Genomic DNA, 20,074 nt, shown 5'->3' with positions numbered 1-20,074 from the left:
ATTTACTTGTACATTCTAAAACAGATTTTTACTTTTTTTTTATGCATTGTATGTAGTTTTTGATTTATCGTGCAAAACGTCGAAATACGAATGTACTCGTAGTACGGAACCATCAGTGCGCGAGTCTGACTTGCACTTGGCCGGTTTTTTTTACAACTTAACTCAGTAAAGCAAAGATAGCTTACATACTGGATACATAAAATATAGGCTTTAATCTCTGAAAATGAAACGGCTCCCACAAGATTTTGAATTAAAAAAAGCGAACGATATCGCGGGCAATTAGCTATAACTTACGTTATTTAAATACATGCAAATCAATCTATTCATTACGCTTGCATCAATAAAGCTAATGGCCTAGGAGCCAGCGCGTGTCAGACTTTCGTTATTTTATAAAAACTGAGAGTTCTCTGTCTCTTTGTTTGGATGTTTGTTTGGATCATGGTGGCTTTGGGAAATAACAGGTAATAAAGGTGTAAAAAATCTTACGTCAAAGTATAAAGTCTATTTTTTTGTATATTTTTCTTCAGAATAGTATTAGAAATCACGTCATTGCTAGACACTTAGTATGGTGGCAACCCCCTGCCAGCCACCTTTAAAGTTTAATAAATTATTAATGTTTAAGGGATCTGGCGGGGGTTCCCACGACACTTAAGTGTCTGGCAATGCATGACGTGATTTCTAATACTACTCCGAAGAAAATGTAAATATAATTTAACTTCATACTTTTATATTTTGACGTAAGATTTTTTATACCTGTATTACACGTTATCTTCCAAAGCCACCATGTTTCAAATAAACGTTTCTCTCATTGTTGGGGACAATACGCAGAAAAACTTTCAGCTTTTATAAAATAAGGAAGGTCTGGCACGCGCTGGCTCTCTCTCTCTCTATAATAATGTAGGTTATTTGAAAAATTAAAAATATTGCGTGCGTCATCATCGGCCCGGGAACATAAATCATGCGAAATGCCTCTGTCATTTGTAAGATATAAATACGATTCACTCTTGCACGAATCGTTCAAAAATAACTGCAATTAGTGAATTACGCTTATTGAAACGCTGACTAATCAATTATCATTATATTTTCCAAGAAAGCACATCCCCATATCACATCCACATATAATTTATATCTTTTGTTTTTAAGTAGTGTTGTCAAATTACTGACTGATTACTAACTAGTTTGTACATAGTTTGTATAACTCAGAAAATGACGAACGTCCCCAGTCGAACAAAAAACGTCTCAAGAATAAAGAATCCATATTATAACGCGACGTGACGTTTCCTCGGAAATTCAGAAAAACTGTCATACTCCTGAACACTTCCTCGAATCATCTTTCGTGCCAGGTTTTTTTCAAACATCCATCGGCGGTGTTCCCACTAGATTATAACATGGGGTTATTCAAGGGGCGGACCAACAAATTCCTAAAAGGCCGGCAACGCATCGGCGGCTCCTCTGGTGCTGCAAATGTTCATGGGCGGCGGTAATCACTTAACATCAGGTGACCCGCCTGCTGGCTTGCTCGCTATATCTATTAAAAAAAAAAAAAACAACAAACGTCAAAAAATTATGAATCATTTAATTTGTAGACTTAATTTCTGTCTCAATCACTAATGCCCAGGTCATACGACACGACGCGATAAGCTGATAACGAGATAATGATAGTAAGCTAGCAAACTAGTATCAATCCGTGGGTACAAAACTAGTAACTTCACAACCAGCCAAAAAATGAAGGTACCTATTATAGTTATGACTACTCGGTACGAGAATAATTAGCTTACTAGCTTGCTGTCACTATCTTGCTATCCTAGCTTGAAAAACTAACCTCGTATCGTATCATCTAAGGGCTACGAATATAAGTGCCCGAGAGCTTCTTAAAATTAAATGATTAATTTATTTAATAACATCTGCTGTTTGGAAAACCCCTGAGACAGATGATTCGGGGATGAGTTCAAGCCACCAGAGTTCAGGAGTAAGACAATTATTTTCTTGTAACTGCAAGGAAATGTCACGTCGTTATACCTTTATATTATGGAGAGGGGCCGAATTGCTGTTATTTTTAATTTGTTCATTGTGTACCTTATGTACAATAACATTTTAGGCTACAAAGTATAACTTAAGCCGGATAACTTATTTGACAACCGCAAAAATAGTGTTCTATACTCAAATAACCACAAGTAGGAAAAAAGGTTTCTAACTTTCTACAACCTAAGCCATGTGCGTAAACAAGTGTTTAATAAATTCACTATAATAATTGCAAATTTTCTATCTATAATCTTTGTTATAGCCCCAGTAGAAAAACACGTTCTGTGAAAATTTAAATTTTCCATCCTCCTCTATTTCTATCTAATTTAATAGGTTTAATATGAGATACAGCCCGCTGACTGTCAGACGGACAGACGGACGAACAGTAGTAATAGGGTCCCCTTGCCGCCCTTCGCGTAAGGAAACCCTACAAAATGTAACGCAGAGAATCAGTTATTCGCTTGATTAATTGCATATAAATCCCATGTCATGTAAATATTTTCAACAGTCAGTACAAATGAGTATTTAATGATTACATCATGCATGCATGATCGGTTCGGTGTCGAACAATTGTTTGGCGAGGGATTGTGCTACATAGTGACATACTCCGGGCGAATGGGCGCCAACTAATTTATAGGACGTGCGTTACTATGTTTTCACTAGGAAGATGTGTGTGGAGCTTTCGAGAGAGCAGATATATCTACCTAAATGTTTTTAGGGTTTCGTATCTTCAGAGAAAAAAAGGAACTCTAATAGGACCACTTTGATGTCTTTTTGTCTATCTATCAAGATTCGTCGAGGCAATCAAAACACACATTACATTCAGATCGAATAACCTTCTTTAAGTTAAAGTCTAGAAGTTAAAAATGCAGTGTTTCCCGTGACCTCCAGTAATAAAAATAATACTACTTCATCAAATCTCATGCAACAAAAATGACGAATTTTGTTGCTCCAGTAATCAATGATTCTGGGAACTATGATTCAATTATTATGAGAAAATTTACATACAAACTGCTTTTCTGAGGGGAGATTATAGCAAGGGATTGACAATAGGGATTTGAATATTCCAGTTTAAAGTTTCCAATGAGAACGGGTCAAGGATGATAAAATACCTAATGCATCATAGTGTTTACCTACTTTTTTTTGCAACTTACAAATGTGTGGTAACATCCATGTGTGTAACCAATAAAAGTTTAATTTCAATTTTATAAACATGTATTTTATCTTCATTAAATCCACACTAATATTATAAACGCAAAAGTGTCTGTCTGTCTGTCTGTCAGTCTGTCTGCTAGCCTTTCACGGCCCATCCGTTCAACCGATTTTGGAAAAATTTGGTAAGTACAGAGACAGCTTGCATCTCGGGGAAGGACATAGGCTACTTTTTATCCCGGAAAATCAAAGAGTTCCCACAGGATTTTTAAAAATCTGAATCCACACGGACGAAGTGGAGGGCATGATATAGTAATACCTAAGTATATAAAAGGAAAAGGTGTCTGGCTGATGATCTATCAACGCACAGCTCAAACTACTGGACGGATCGGGCTAATAAAATTTGGCATGCAGGTAGCTATTATGACGTAGACATCCGTTAGGTAAGTAATTTGAAAATTCAACCTCTAAAGGGGATAAAATATTGGTTTGAAATTTGTGTAGTTCACGCGGACGAAGTCACGGGCCTAAGCTAGTGAGATATAAGTACTTACCTAAGTTCAATTAAATTAAAAAAAAAACCTAATTTAGATTTTGTTTCTAAGATTTAAATTTTCCTCATTGCGTAATTTCGCTCGCAATAACATTCTTGATCCACATCCAATTAGTTTTATTAAATTAATTTCACGTTGTAGAAGCGATTACTTGATACTAAACCTATTAGATTAATAATTACATAAAGAAAACATAATAAGTGTTTGCTTTTAAAACCGACTTCCAAAAAAGAGATGGTTCTCAATTCGGCCCGTTTCTTTATGTATGGACTTACACCGATTCTTTCGAGGTTTCTGCACCGATTTGCAAATTTTTTTTTTAAATCGACAGCAAAAGATTCCGCGGTGGTCCCATAAAAATTTCTGGATCCAATTCCTTAATCCTGATGCTGCAGGATTACTGCCCGCTTAATTTATCAAGATTCAGGAAGTATTCATTGTGAATTCGCTATGAACAGTTCCTGAATCTGGTCGATACCAAGAAACGACTTCATGCTTGGACTCGTAAGTCCCAACTCTTCAACCCTGGTGTGTATGGTCAAACTTTAGTAATACAGGAGCTGCAGATGGTGCAATATTATTTTAGGTACTAGACTACATCATTAAACTTCGGATCTTACTTCTCAATCCTGATGCTGCAAGGTACTGAACTTCTAATCCGTGCCGATTCGAGAATTTCTGGTAGTGAATTGATATTTAAGGTATCAAGCAATGGCTTCATGATTAAACTCCAAGGCCAAATTCCTCAACCCTAATGATGCAGGGTTCAGCACTCCTAAACCATAGAGATTCAGAAACTGTTCCTGGTGAAATAATATTGTAAATCATGCGAAAGTGAAACCCATAAGACTTTGTTCACTGAAAGTGAAAACTAATCAGATTATTGTGAAAGTGAAACCGCAGTAAGACTTTTAACTGAAGGTAAAAATGACGAGTCTTTCATTTCGTAACTTGTGAACTCTCTGTATATTATGTATAAACTCTTTTGTTAATAAATTGTCTTTCCGTATTGACCGAGTGTTTATGTCTGTCACGCTCACGCCTGGCGGCTCCTACACCAGCTATACCTACCTAGAATAGAGCAGTTCTATAACTGGCGCCCAACGTGGGGCCGAGCAGTTCTATAGTATTATGAAGTTGTATAGTTGATACTCGTCGCCCTCGTGGATTTTTCGCAATAAAAAGTAACCTATGTCACTCTCCGTCTTTAACTATGTCCATGCAAAAAATTGCGCCCCGCCGCCGCGCCGCTCAGTTACAGCGTAATTGAAGAATAAACCAACAAATCAATACATCAACAAACAAACAAACACACTCGCATTTTAGGTATAGGTATAGGCTATAGCGATATGAAAGTACTAGGTATCTTCGTAAATATTAGGTAAAAGATCATGCCTAGGACCAAATTAAAAACCAGTCAAGTGCAAGTCGAACTCCCACACGAAGGGTTCCGTACCATTATACCATACCATTGTTACCAATTACCAATTACAATTACCAAATACCATTACCAATACCATTGTACAGTTTTTATTTTTCATGGCGGTTTTTTGAAATCTTTATTGTTTTTTGTTATAGCTGCAATAGAAATACACATTCTGTGAAAATTTCAACTTTCGTCCTATTACGGTTCACGAATCACGAGATATCTACAGCCCGCTAACAGACTGACGGACGGACAGCGGAGGGTTAGTATAGAGTCCCGTTGGCAACCTACCTTCGGGTACGGAACCCTAAAAACTAACTAAAACCTTTGGTCTTACCTAGCCGTCTTTTTTAGAAATCATCAGTTTGGAAAACACATTTTTTACCATAACTCAAAAACTACTCGTACCTTTTACAGTTAACCGACTTTCAGAATCTGAACGGTAGAACCACAGCTTTACGAGTGGTAGAACTATGCTCTGAAAAATGATAACGAATCATCAAAATAACGTCCTATCTCCTCTGCCATTAATTCAACCATAAACCATTCGAATTTTTACGATGGTGCCATTAATCTGTAGCGATTTTATTGCAGAGACCATGAGAATAGCAATTGGCATCTAATCCAATTTCACAGGCAGCTGTCTATTATTTGAGAAAATAATACACAGTAGGCAGATATTTACAGGTCGCATGTCCCAAGAAAACATTGAAATTCCGATGCGACGCAAAGCGGCCATGTGAAAATAAAACACTTACCTACTTTTCAGTTTTCACAAATCGTTAGGTAGGCTTTTTATTTCATTGTACCTACCTACTCAAAATAAAAGTTAGCAAAACGTAAAATAGAGAAAATATGGGCACAAACTATTTTTCTACGAAAATTGGATGTCATCAACGTATTAAAATATATATTTTTTTAATGGCTCTACTTACAGCTATTTTGTAAACTGTAGATGTTACCTTAAATACATTTCTATCGTATAAAAATACCTTAGCTGATACAAAGAATAAACTTTTTACGATATCGAACGATTCTCTATCCATGCAAAAAGTGGCAAAACCCACGGCTTCACCCAGTTACTAGGTACCTAATGTATTCTTAACTTCCCTACAACTGAAAATAAAATGTAGATAGTGGTAGATCTCGTAGATAGAGTATTTTATGGGTCTATGAGTAGATCTTTTTATCTTACTCGCTCGGAAAAGATTCCTTTACCCTTTAAAATCTACGTGAAAGTGGTAATTTTGCTGGCTAGACTAGCGTGTAAAGTACGAGTTGAAATTCAAATGTGACGAACTCTGGTCTGATCAGGTAGGTACCTACCTACTTATAATGAGAAAACCAAATACTCGTCAGTCGTCGCTATGAATGTGAAAATGTGACCTTTTCTATTTACAACTACAATTTCCGAGATACCTACTTTTTTCATTAAAATGCATTTCATATGATAGGTACATCGTAAACTTACGTTTTATCGTCACCGCCGCCGCGAAATCACCAACTCAAATGAAGTAAAAGAAAAAGAATGGAAAGTACCCTACTTAACAAATAAAGCACAATAAATTGACTAATTAAATAAAACGTCAAAAGCACCGGTTACGAAGTTAGCCGTCGGAAAATTGCCAGCGAATGATAAACGTTGAACACCAATCCCCGTGGCGGACCGCGAAAGACTAGACGGCACTCTGCAGGCGCCTTCGCTCCCACACCCACATGAAAGCTACAACTGCACCAAAGCGATATTCGGTAGGTTACCTAGGTAATCATCTTGCAGAACAAGAACATAGCCCAAGTTTTAAGTACCTACTTATTGTAAAAACTAGGTACGCTCAATAATAAGCCTCAATAGCTCAATCGGTAAAGGAGTGGACTGAAAACCGAAAGGTCGACGGTTCAAACCCCGCCCGTTGCACTATTGTCGTATCTACTCCTAGCACAAGCCTGACGCTTAGTTGGAGAGGAAAGGGGAATATTAGTCATTTAACATGGCTAATAATATTCTTTAAAAAAAAAACTTAAAACATTGGACTTTGCGTGAAAGTTTTATATACCTAATGGACTAAGAGCCAGCACGTGCCAGACCTTTGTTATTTTATAAAAGCTGAAAGTTTCTCTGCGTATTGTTGCCAACACTGGGAGGGACGTTTGTTTGGATGTTTATTTGTATCACGGTGGCTTTGGGAGTTAACAGGTAATAAAGGTGTAAAAAATCTCACCTATGAAAAGTGATGCAGTCTTGCCTGTTGTGCCTATTTTGTGCGGCACCACTACGACCGCGACCGCGACATCGACAGTCGACTCTACTGTCGGGTCAGCCGTAGTGCGCTGCGTAGAGCGTACTCAAAGTCAAACACTAGGTACTATGATAGACGAGCTCTGCGTAGCCGTAGTAATCGAAATGTACCTATATTAAACCAAACTGGCAGACAAATTAGTGTCGTAGCTTGTATTATTATAGCTAAACTTGGTGACCCGAGTATGAGCTCGGTGGAGTATGAGAGGAGGTGCTTGAAAAACGATTGTAACGTGTGCGGTGGCTCTCCTGCGTTAGGGCACGTATGATTAACTGTTCACTTTACAATGTAGGCACTACTGTAACTACTGGAAATTGGAACGCGTTGGGATCACAAGTTACAAGATTTTTTTAATACAATTAATGTTTAAAACTTTAAAACCGTTTTAAATAGAATATTTTGTTTTTTTTCAACCCTGGTTATAAACAGTGAGTTAAACTTAAAAATAAATTATAATATTATAGAACGCAGAAATGCAGCAAACCTCATTTAGTCCAGCATCTAACTATTATTATTAAACAAAGTCGTAAACAGGTACCGTAAAACGGGGTGAATAGGAACCGGGGTGTGAATAGGGACAAAACTGGGAATGAGATTTGAACGTAAAAATAATACCCAAATCAGCTTAGAATTTTGGTAGCATTGTTTTTCCCTATAGTAGAATATTTAATCTTTTATTTGGCAATACTGAACCAGAGACAAATTGGCATTAAAATAACGAAAGCGTCATTGCAAAAACGTTGTTCAAAACACGCTAAGCCGTAGGTCTCAAAACTTTGTTTACTTTGACGCAGTACGAGAATAAAACAGTACAAAAACTATTAGAAATCATTAAACATTTATCTAAGAGGCGTCACAAAAGCAAGTTAGTCTAAATGTTACATATTTTTCTGTAAAAAAGAAAAAATTGGAAACCAAGTGGTTTTGGCTTTGCCATGGGGATTATAGGTACGGGAAAGGGGTGGATAGGAACGCTATACTTACTGAATTGGAACGAATCGAGGTTAAATAGGAACAGTAAGGTTTATATAGGGACAGGGCTGTCACTTTAAATATTTAATTAAATTGTTCAAAAACATTCTTCCTTCTTGTGTAGTCGACTAGTAAAATTTAGTTAAATGGCATTTTACTGTTTAATATTGATAAATAAATAAATAAATAAAAATATTTTTTATTTAATTATTTTTGAATCATCGAACCACTGATTCGGAATGCCAGCAACCAGCAAGAAATTCGGCGGTTGCTTTTTTTTAAAGATTTGATACCATGCATGCATATGCCATGTATAATAACATATAGCCTATGTTACTTCTGAATAAAATAGATATAGAATATGGTGAAAGAATTCTCAAAATCAGTCCAGTAATTTCAGAGTTTATCGATTACAAACAAACAATAATTAGTCTTCACTTTCCTATTTGTAATATTAGAGGATAGACTAACTTGTGTTTGACAACCCTTACCTTTTTTCCCTATTCACCCCTTTGCCATTCCGTTACACCCCGGATCAAGTATAAATAGGGACAGCATATATTTTGATTAAAATATACCAGTAATTTATCATTATTTTATATTTTTTGGATGTTTCCTTAGAATTCTTACAACCGGAGATGCTTACAAACAGTTAAAGCATCATAATTTATACCAAAACATCCGTAAATTTCAATGCGAAGTTTGATTTTGTACCTATTCACCCCGTTTTACGGTACCTAGTAAGTACCTCAAGTCAAGTAAGTCAATAAAATATTATTATGAGCAGCCTGCAGCATCTTAATATAATTAGACTACCAACTTCCATGAGATTTAATTAAAAACGTACAAGTTGGGCGTCGTCGGCAGCAGAGGTGTCTGTGATAGGTAAAATTATGAAGTGGACTGTGGAGCTAAGGAGCACGATCTCTAATGGAGGAAAAGTTGAAAAAGTGTCCACTATAAACAGTAAATAAGAGTTCAAAAACTTTCCAAATTGGCGCTAGCGTAGGCAATTGGTGTGATGAACTAGGTATGAAATTAATGTTGCAGTTCTTATTATTATTTCCGTTGCTCGGCCGTCGCGTCACGTCGACTCACAAATCACAATGTTACCCGTGATGACTGTTCTACAAAATATGACATCCTAAAATCCTCGCTCCAATACCAATGTTACACGTTTTTACGGCAGGTACTTATTGTAATTTTTGCCTAAGGCCTCTAGCGTAGATAGAATAATAGGTAGATTTAAGTACTGTGGTAACCGCATATGAGATAGCGATAGCACGACGTAACAATGAATAACACGACAATTATTACCATTGTTTAGTAGTCAATATTTGTATTAACCGATCAACAATATTTGTGTTAAACGTTTTTTATGTGAAAACAAGTAAATAACTCATGAGAAATACAATTACGCCACGAATTCTCAAAGTTTGTTTGCAACTTCTTGTATGTATGCTTGAAAAAAACCAGTAACACGACAAAAAATAGGCTAGCTCTGTTTATCACATTAGTAATTTTATCTGTGCTCTCTTTTAAGTGCGAATGAGAAAGCAAACGTTCCTGCATCTACCTTTATTACTCTATCTACGGCCTCTAGCTTGTCTGTAGTGTGTAATAGAGTCTGTATTATTTTGACATTGACTTGATGATTGGCATTTGACAATTTCATTTCATTTCTCAACATGTGATGACATCTATGGATGGCATGATGGCCTAAATGATTGTCAATAATGTGAATATTTTATTAGTTTTTGGCTTGTGTATTTTATAAATTTACTTTAAACACATTTCTTCTAATAAAATCGGCACACCATCTTTTTCTAAATATAAACGCTAAATCAGATAAGAAACAGGAGTTTGTTGTTTACCCCATTTACAAGTGTGGCCTGTTATCGCATCCACGCATTTCTTTTTATACATCATTGCTTTTTATTATTTACGTTTGTTATTTATCAAAACATAAGCCACGGCGTCGCAAAAATCAGACGAATCCAGCCGTCGAGACGCAGACAACCGGTTTAAGGTCTGTTGTTTAACTCTATAATAATATAGTTGGAAACTTCGATCGAGGCACAAGTATTTTTATTTGTGTTGTATTTTGCCCGTAGATGCCAGCAGCCAGTTTTGGGTTATTGTCAGCACTACCGGGAACCAGTGATTGTGGTATAAAAGATGTGTGGAATCATAACCTTCACGAAGAATTCCAAATTATCAGACAGGTATGTGTCAAGGACATTCACATGGTTAAATACGCTTTAATCAGAAGGTCACGTTATATTAACTTACAACCAGTATTATATCTGTAACCTAAAAAGTGATGTTTCTTGCTGGTTCTTCTCTATAAGAAGGTCATTATGAATCATAAGGCACTTGTAAAATTTTAATAAAAAATATTTTTATGTTTTGTTCCTTATCCCTCACTCTAACAGATTAGCAGTAGATCATTTAAAAGATATAAAATGTGTAAAAATTATTAAATCCATCCTTTTGTTTTATTTTTACAATAACAAACTACACAATGTTCTAATAAGAAGAATTTAAGAAGATCTTTAAAATCTCAAGTGTTTTAATAGCTGCATGGTTTTGTAGCGATATATGTATACATATATATGTACATATGTATACAGTGAACAGTCTATTCGATGTATACCTCTACAGTTTCAAGTACAAGTCGCCCTTACTTATAAACACAATTTGAAGTTTGAATTAAGTAATTATTTATTTATTCATATCTTTTTGCAATACTCAAACAGCTCTACATGTATAATAATAATTATGTGAAATGTACATGAATAAAGCAAATAGAATAAATATGAATACAATTCTGAATTCATATATAATTATGACCTTTTTAAAATCGTATTACAAAGATCTATTCTAAAATATTAGATAAATATTTAAATCTTGAAACAGATAGTACAAAAGTACCACTGGGTAGCAATGGATACAGAATTCCCTGGTGTTGTGGCTCGGCCCATTGGAGAGTTCAGGTCCACAGCGGACTATCAGTATCAATTACTCAGGTAACATAACAATATTTTATTTTGTTTTAATCTACTTATATAAAAGGAACAGCTGACTGGCTGACTGATCTATCAATGCACAGCTCAAACTACAGGACGGATCTGGCTGAAATTTGGCATGCAGATAGGTATTATGACGTAGACATCTGCTAAATAAGGATTATCGAAAATCCAATCGCTGACGCGGGAATAAGCTAGTTGTGATATATTTGTTGCATTAACCTACAACTTCATCCATCGGATTTAAGTTTTTTTTAATACAGTGGAATTTGATTTTCTTGAACCAAATATAATGTAATAATAAGGTGCCCCTTTTTAATCGCTTGTCCATACAACCATATTATGCCAATTATTCTATTCTTTTTTGTTTTAGAATCTAGATCTATGACTAAACCATATATCTATGCCCTATAACAATTAATATAGTAAAATTATTTCAAAAGTTAGGGCCCTTGAAAATCTCTATTTTAGGGATAATTCTGAGGAAACTTCGTGCGTACATAGACGTTTGTGTAAAACGTAGTTTAGTTTGTGTAAAAAAATGTTTTCTTTTGCCAAAAATAGGCGTAATTCTACACGTCAATTTGATATTTTCACTTTACTTTTTGACTAACAAATCTTTTATCTCGAGCAAAATTCATTCACTCGGCCTCTCTCAGGGTGAGATGCGGTTAGAGGGAAAGGGAGACACGCATAGATAACCTTTTTTCCGTCATCTATGGAAACAGCAGCTAAAATAGGCTCCAACCACCAACGAGTTGTCGCTTCGATGAAGTGGGCTCTTAAGGCTACCTGTAATGATGTATAATCCATTTACAGATGTAATGTGGATTTGTTGAGAATAATACAGCTGGGTCTCACGTTCATGGATGAAAATGGGAAGACTCCTCCCGGGTACACCACATGGCAGTTCAACTTCAAATTCAATTTACAGTAAGTGGGGTTTTTTGACAGAAATAGATGAAAACTCAAAACTCAAATTATTTATTCAGAATAGGTAAAATGTTACGCTTACTTATGGTCAAAATTGTTAATTTGTATAAATCTTATACCATAGACTTATCTCGTATATAAAATCAATATTTGTCTGTTTGTTCATTACCTACGTATTCGCGCATCGTTCATCTGATTGAGTTGAAAATGTTGAAACTGGATAAATGTTGTTGGAGTGTGTGTGAAGTTTTCTGTCATAGTCACTCGTCACGCTATCACGCATCGCTGCCGTCGCATGTAGTGTAGGTTGTTAAAAAGGGTTTTTTAAAACAAAACATTTTTAATTAAAACAATAATATTATAAACATGTTCAAAACATTTCAGCGAGAAACTACTTACTTACTTTAGTTTACTTAAAAGTTAAACAAAGTAAGTAGGTAGTTTCTCGCTGAAATACGTAAGAGGCGCACTATACTCACAACATACGACCTTGTCACCATGAACTGACGATGGTAGGAGTGAAAACCTAATTAGAAGGTCTAAGGGCGCCTTCTTTGCCGCAAAGTTCCGCGCGGAGGCAGCGCTGCGGCATCGCTGCTTCGTAAATCCATATAATTTGATGGATGATGCGCGGGTGTAGCGCTACAATCGCGCTGACTCTGCGCAGCACATTGCGGCTAATTTGAAGGCGCCCTAAAATGGAATCACTTACACGTTTCTTCGAGGTTTATGCGATTCGTTTAAGTTTCAAGCAAACGAAATAAAATCAGAATTTAGCATGTAATCTTGCACAAAAAACGAACTTAAACATTATTTTTGTGGTGTACTTGTTTACAACTGCAATAGTTATCCGAAATTGTTTAATATTTCAGAGAGGATATGTACGCACAAGACTCCATTGATTTGCTACAAAATTCTGGACTTCAATTCAGAAAGCATGAAGAAGATGGCATTGAACCATTGGAATTTGCGGAACTGCTTATGTCATCAGGCTTAGTGTTGATGGACAACATAAAATGGCTCAGTTTTCACTCAGGATATGACTTTGGATATCTACTCAAATTACTGACAGATCAGAATTTACCTCAAGATGAAAATGACTTTTTTGAAAGTCTGAGACTATATTTTCCCACAGTGTATGATGTGAAAGTGAGTATAACCTATTTCAGTTAGAAATTGTATTATTAGAACTAGCTTATGCCCGCGACTTCGTCCGTGTGGTCTACACAAATTTCAAACCCCTATTTTACTTCTTTAGGAGTGGAATTTCCAAAAATCATTTGTTAGCAGATGTGTACGTCATAATAGCAATCTGCATGCTAAATTTCAGCCCGATCTGTCCACTAGTTAGTCATCAGACAGTCAGTCACCTTTTCCTTTTATATATATATAGATTTTGTTATACTCTGAATGAGTTCCATCTCTCTCTCTGTGCGTTGTATTTCTCATGGATGAGGGTTGTAAGCCCTTTCCATTACATATTACATAACTAGCTGATGCCCGCGACTTCGTCCGCGTGGAATTAGGTTTTTTAAAAATCCCGTGGGAACTCTTTGATTTTCCGGGATAAAAAGTATGTATGTATGTAAAAAGTATGTCACTCTCCGGGTCTTTATCTATACCCATGCAAAAAATCACGTCAATCCGTTACACCATTGCGACGTGATTGAAGGACAAACCAACAAACAAACACACTTTCGCATTTATATAAGGGTACTGATGATAGAAGTTTTCTTGGGATACTAATAGCAGGGGCGTCCACAGACTTTTAAGCCAGGGTAGGCAGGGTAGGTAAGGTAGGGTTAGGTAGGAACCTGTTTACTGGCAGGTCATCATGAAAAATATGCTGAGCTATTACAACTGGGGAACGCAGTGCATGTATGCCTCTATGACCTGCACGCCACAGCTAAACAACTGCCATCTAGTTAATACTTGAGATAACTGAAAAGCTTTTGTCCGCTGCGTGGGTCCGCTCCTCAATGGAGGGCGCTAACTATACAAAATAAACAAATTTCAAATTTTATCATAATGTCATGTTTTTAGAATCTAAAACGCACTTTAAATTTACGGAAAATAATATCAATAAATTAATTAAACTGAAAAAGTACAGAATCATAATCTTATTTTTATTGCAACAGATAAAACATTCATATTTTGTTTTTACGAATTTAAATCCCGCGCGGTTTTCAAAACATGTCTGATATAAATTTCTCTCTAATGATTGGACAGAAGCTCTGCCTATTTGGATTTTAAACAGCTGCTATCTAGTTAATTTATACTTGAGATAACTGAAAAGCTTTTGGAAGTCCACTCCTCAATAGAGGGCGCTAACTATTCAAACAAACAAATTTCAAATTTTATCATGTTATTTTTTTAGAATTTAAAACGTAATATAGATAACGTAATATAGATAGATAATAACCAGGACCGACGACATAACAGAGACAAGGAGGAAACCAATAGACTAAATTGGAACCATCCAATTGCCGACTTGGGTCGACGTTGCTTAACAATCGCACCCTCTAGACCACACATCCCTCAATAAAACAATGTTAAAATATAAAAACAATTTATTTTTATTTCAGTATTTAATGAAACTTTGCAAGAATCTAAAAGGTGGTCTCCAAGAAGTGGCCGACCAGCTAGAGCTGAGGAGGGTGGGGCCGCAACACCAAGCAGGCTCAGATTCGCATCTCACTGGGATGGCTTTCTTCAAGATCAAAGAGGTGAGATTTTATTGTATCACTTCATAAATTAACCCATGCATGCTGTGTGAGTCCAAGTGGACCTTATGTAGACCCACAAAAAAATCTGATCACCCCGAAAATACGCAATCTTCATACCACTAGCTGCACAGCAGAGGAAAAGGGAAGTATGAGTATAAGGGAATATAGAGTGCTCATCATGTGATTGCATCTCGAAGTCAACACTGCCGGATAGAGCATACGCAATGACCAGCAGAGGTGAAGGGAAGTATAAGAGAGAATATTTATTTCCTCGGTGGCGTTGAATGTCAGTGATGATGACGATTTTTTTCTCAAGTTTGTCCCCGAAATTCAAGCGCATAACGTCCTAAAATTTATCTATTTGTTAACCCCATTTAACAAAGATACTTATGTGTTCGACTCTTATATATGTTATGTCCGCGATTATCTCAAAAGCCAATAAACTGATTTTGATGGTTTTTTTTCACTATCGTAATTTTCATACGATCAGGAAGTCTTTAATATGTACAACACCGAGGTGTTACTCTTATGTGCGAAATAGTATGCATAAATGTTCACATGGAGTCAATATTTGACTCCATGGCCCCAGGGTCCCCACGGCAAACGGAACAATAATGTAATTCTCGATAAGAGAGGCATACTTGCGCCACTGGCCGTTTTCAGCCATTTCTGCTGCGGCTTCCGGTTAATAATATGTTCACCGATTTCTCGGAGATTTCTGAACTATTTTTTTTTGTTAACAGATATTCTTTGACGACAACATCGAGAGTTCGAGCGGTCACCTGTACGGCCTGGGCGCGCCCTTCTCCGTCAACTCCAACAATTTCCAGGACAACGGCGAAAATGGCAACTCGTCCTGATCGGCGGAGTCGGTTTGCGGGTCGAGCCTCACACCGCAACCGAGAGTATTCCATCACAAGGAGCTGGCTTGAATTATCTCCTTCATTCACTTTGCAATTCCCTTTCAAACTGATCTGCTCAGACAGAGCATGACGGCACGGCGTATGTTGGTTGGTCAGTCGCACTGTACGAATGTGCCTAATTGTATGATATTCTTACCCCATGAATGTCTGACGACTGAACGCACGTACAAGTCGGAGTATGCCCGACTAGTTTCGAACCCGTCCGGGGTCCTTTTTCAATGGGTCTCTGCTCGTGACCCGGCGCCCAGGAGACCGTGCCGCGTGGGCACCGACACCCCACCCTCAGTCTCCTCACGGGCCGTGCGTGTCGCAGCGCAGTCTCTTAGGCGTCGCGTCGCGCCACACTTAGTATATTTTTTTTTGCACTGGTCGTGATCCACGGAAGTCTATCTTTAGCAATTGAATAAAGTAGTAGCACTACACTACTTACAAAAAGTACGCACGACTGACTTAAGCCAGGAATTCAGGCCTAGAAGTTGATTTCAACTTCTACACAATGGCCCGCTTCGCAATGACTACGCGTAGGTGCCGCACTGCAGCCCTCGCGCTCAGCGTGACTTCATGCAGTTAATATTATGTAATTATGTATTATAATTCCTAGAATCTTCTCACGTGTTGTGTGATGCTGCTGCCTTCGCGCGTTGTCCATTAAGATCTTTACATTAAGGGCCTGTGCAGACGAGGGACTATTGTCCGCGAAGGACTAAAGTTCTTCATGTTTTACCACGGTGTTTCGCCGTACGTCCATTGTGTGCGTTATGCGATGCAGATCTTAGGTTGAGATCTATAGAGCGCACTTTGACTTTACTCAGACTTAAGACACTGTTAAAACGAGACAACGTTATATCACTGGCTAAATCCGTCTCGTTTTAACTGAAACTTAGGCCCCTGGAAAGCACGTACGTACGTTCTATAGATATCAGCATAAGTGGCTCATTTTTGTCCGCGAACAATAGTCCCTCGTCTACTCAGGCCGTAAGTTCGAAGTGGTTTGTTAACATAATAAAAATTATGAGGCAAAAACTATTAGATGGTAATGCATTTAAACAATAATGTACTTGGTTAATGGTAATGTATCTACCGTGTATTTTAAATACTAAAACTAAGTAGAATTTTAGCTGGATTTAGCTATAAATGTGTTAAGCGGACGCTATACGATTTTTACCATATTATTAATGATATCAAGAAATTGCTTTTTGAATCAATCAATAGGCTAGTTGACACTTTTTTTAAGTAGGTCTTAAATGGTTAATATTTGTCCTATTAGATCAAAAAAATTAACACTATATTTTTTTGCGCCCTAAAATCCGTAAAACTTTAATTTAAAAATATATTTTTCTTAGACAGGTGAAAACACTGTCGGCCATTTTTGGCCGATAGATTATCTGTGCTCTGACGTCTGCATTTGTAAACAACAGCATAACCTACCAAAGTTTAATAAACATGACTTCTATACTAGTTTACATGAAAAATATAGTAATTATCGTTATTGTATCATCCGAGAATGTAAAAACGCATCGATAAAGACCACAGGAAAGTTGTGGATTAGAGTGCCCAGTGAAATATATATACGTAACACGCGAAGACTTGCTTAAAGGGATCCTATATCACTAACGACTGCAACCCAAATTTATTTTTGCAAAGATCACTTTGTTGTAAGTCTTACTTAATAACTTATTCAATTTATATAGAGAAAACGATAATTTTTTACGTTTACTATGAGTTTTTAGAAATATATAAAAACTAGCTTATGCTCGTGACTTCGCCCGCGTGAACTTCATAAATTTCAAACCCCCATTTAACCCACTCAGGGGTGGAATTTCAAAAAATCCTTTCCTAGTGGATACCTTCTCTTTACCTACAAAGAACACACCCACCAAATTTCATGTATCTAGAACCAGCTGTTTAGATGTTTAGGCTGTGCATTGATATATAAGTTAGTCAGGAGGACTTGAAATTTTATATATATGGATACTACGTTAGTCAATAGGGATGACATTTGTTTGTTTACATATTTAATGACGTCACATCATGGCTGACAGCGTTTTCTGAGTTTCAAATAAAAATAAAAACTGTATTTTTTTTAAACTGGATTTATATATCCATCCTGCGTTTTTAATAATTGTTATTGATATATTTCGTTGTCTTAAGCAAAATACTATAATAAATAATCATTTATTGGACGAAATTAGATATGAGTCAAGTAGCCTATTGAAGTAGGTAATGCAAAATCAAGTAATGCCAATGTGTTATAATCTATAATTATTTAGGATACTGCAAAAATGAGAATTTTAAAAATTTGACAACTAGACTAGGACATTGTGATTTGTGAGATGTGACACTTCGGTTATAGTATAATTCGTAAAAATGACTCCTCACGCGCCATTTTAACTTTTGTTTTAAATTTCATCTTCACCTTTATTTTAAACGTTAATCTTACTTTTGACATGACAGTTGACCCATAGAGTTAAAATGCCGCGTGAGGAGTCATTTTGTACGGACTATAGCTTTAAAAGTGTTAAGCAGAAGCTATACTAGATGTACCATATGAATGAAATCAAGAAATCGCTTTTTGAATCTACAAGTAATGCAAAATCAATTAATGCCAATGTGTAATAATCTATATTTATTTAGGATATTGCAAAAAATTTGGACATTTTTAAAAATTTGGCTAGGATATTGTTGTGGTTGGTGACACTTCGGTTATTATAGGCGCACGAAATATAAAGCTTCTGTAGGTGTATATTATTAAATTTACATTTCCTTAGATTACATACCTGTCTAACGACACACAACATACACCATTTTGCCGTCAAAAGCGTCTAAAACGCGAGACGTCGTAGTACATAAGACGAAGCGAAGCTTCTTATGCATTGTATCTAAATATACGTTTTGGGCTCACTCTTATCAGCAACAAAACGCAATGCGAGCCAACAAAATGAAATACAGCCGCGTTCGTTCGTTTATTTCACTTTTTGTTGGGAATAAGGTTTCCATTCCAAAGGTCAGTTGAGAAGCTATGCTGTAAAAATTTGCAATATTTTTTTGTCTTAAGAAATGTGTCAGTTAATCGTTTTGTTTGTGTATCGTTTATTTTAACATAGTAGCCAATTATGTTGTTCACAATCTTTAAATTGACACTAATCCCTTCCCGCCGTGAGCATTATGAAAGGGATAGCACTATGTTTAAACCAAATCTTAATGCTATTGTTTTCCGCCTTGAGCATTGTAAAAGGGGTATATATATATATATATATATATATATATATATATATATATATATATATTGCTATCCTGAACCTGTTAAATGTTACTTTAGAGATAGTGTACAACAAAAATAGCCACATTGTAGACAGATATTAATCTAAGTATTTTCTATTTTAAATAATTGTGACATGTATTTAGATTTAGAGTTACTTGTATTCCTTGGGATAGGATAGGTTGTACTTATTTGCCTGCTGTGGAAATTTTGATGCAAATTTTGGAAAATTATTTTATATAATTTTTAAATGATCAATGATGTAATGAATCAATTTTTATTCTTATTAATTAAGATATAAATTTATTTTAATTTTTATTGTAGTTATTTGTGATAGTTTTATAATTTGTAAAATTGGACAGAAATGTAATTACTATAATGAATTAATTGAATTAAGATGAACATTATTTTACGTCTTTAATAGATACATTGAAACTAGACTGATTATTCTTTTCCCCCCTTAATTTAATTATTGGTATCAAAAATGATTTTTTTATTTATGGGAAAAATTCCTTGTATAATGTGACCAAAGATATTATTTTATCAACGTGACCTCGCGCGTCGGTAGGAGTGACTCGCACCATGGATATAGTAAATAATAATTTATGCAACATATTTGATTTCGCAATTATTTTATATAATATTTAAATGATCAATGATGTAATGAATCAATTTTTATAAATATCAATTTTAAGATTTTTAAAAGTAGGTACCTACACTAGGACAAATTTTAATTATAAATACTATACAAACACTATACTAGACAAATTTTAAATTTAAT

At 35.9% G+C, this 20,074-nt stretch overlaps 2 protein-coding genes across 2 annotated transcripts in view; one reads left to right on the top strand and one right to left on the bottom strand.

Moving 5' to 3' along the window:
- Nucleotides 1–6,826, bottom strand: part of rdgC (retinal degeneration C) — an 84,841-nt gene extending 78,015 nt beyond the window's left edge. The window contains exon 1 of the mRNA XM_034969338.2: nt 6,626–6,826. The gene's annotated coding sequence lies outside the window, so the exon portion shown is untranslated. The remainder of the gene's footprint in view (nt 1–6,625) is intronic.
- A 3,285-nt stretch (nt 6,827–10,111) lies between these two features.
- On the top strand, nt 10,112–19,733 carry LOC117982948 (CCR4-NOT transcription complex subunit 7-like). The gene is made up of 7 exons (XM_034969394.2): nt 10,112–10,452; nt 10,538–10,648; nt 11,343–11,452; nt 12,272–12,385; nt 13,258–13,534; nt 14,971–15,111; nt 15,855–19,733. The coding sequence occupies exons 2-7, from the start codon at nt 10,538–10,540 to the stop codon at nt 15,969–15,971; spliced, it is 870 nt and encodes a 289-aa protein (XP_034825285.1). The 5' UTR covers nt 10,112–10,452; the 3' UTR covers nt 15,972–19,733.
- The last annotated feature ends 341 nt before the right edge of the window (nt 19,734–20,074 follow it).

The sequence above is a fragment of the Maniola hyperantus genome, chromosome 6 (assembly GCF_902806685.2).
Source record: "Maniola hyperantus chromosome 6, iAphHyp1.2, whole genome shotgun sequence".
Lineage (NCBI taxonomy): Eukaryota > Metazoa > Arthropoda > Insecta > Lepidoptera > Nymphalidae > Maniola > Maniola hyperantus.
This window is presented reverse-complemented; position numbering and strand designations above follow the sequence as displayed.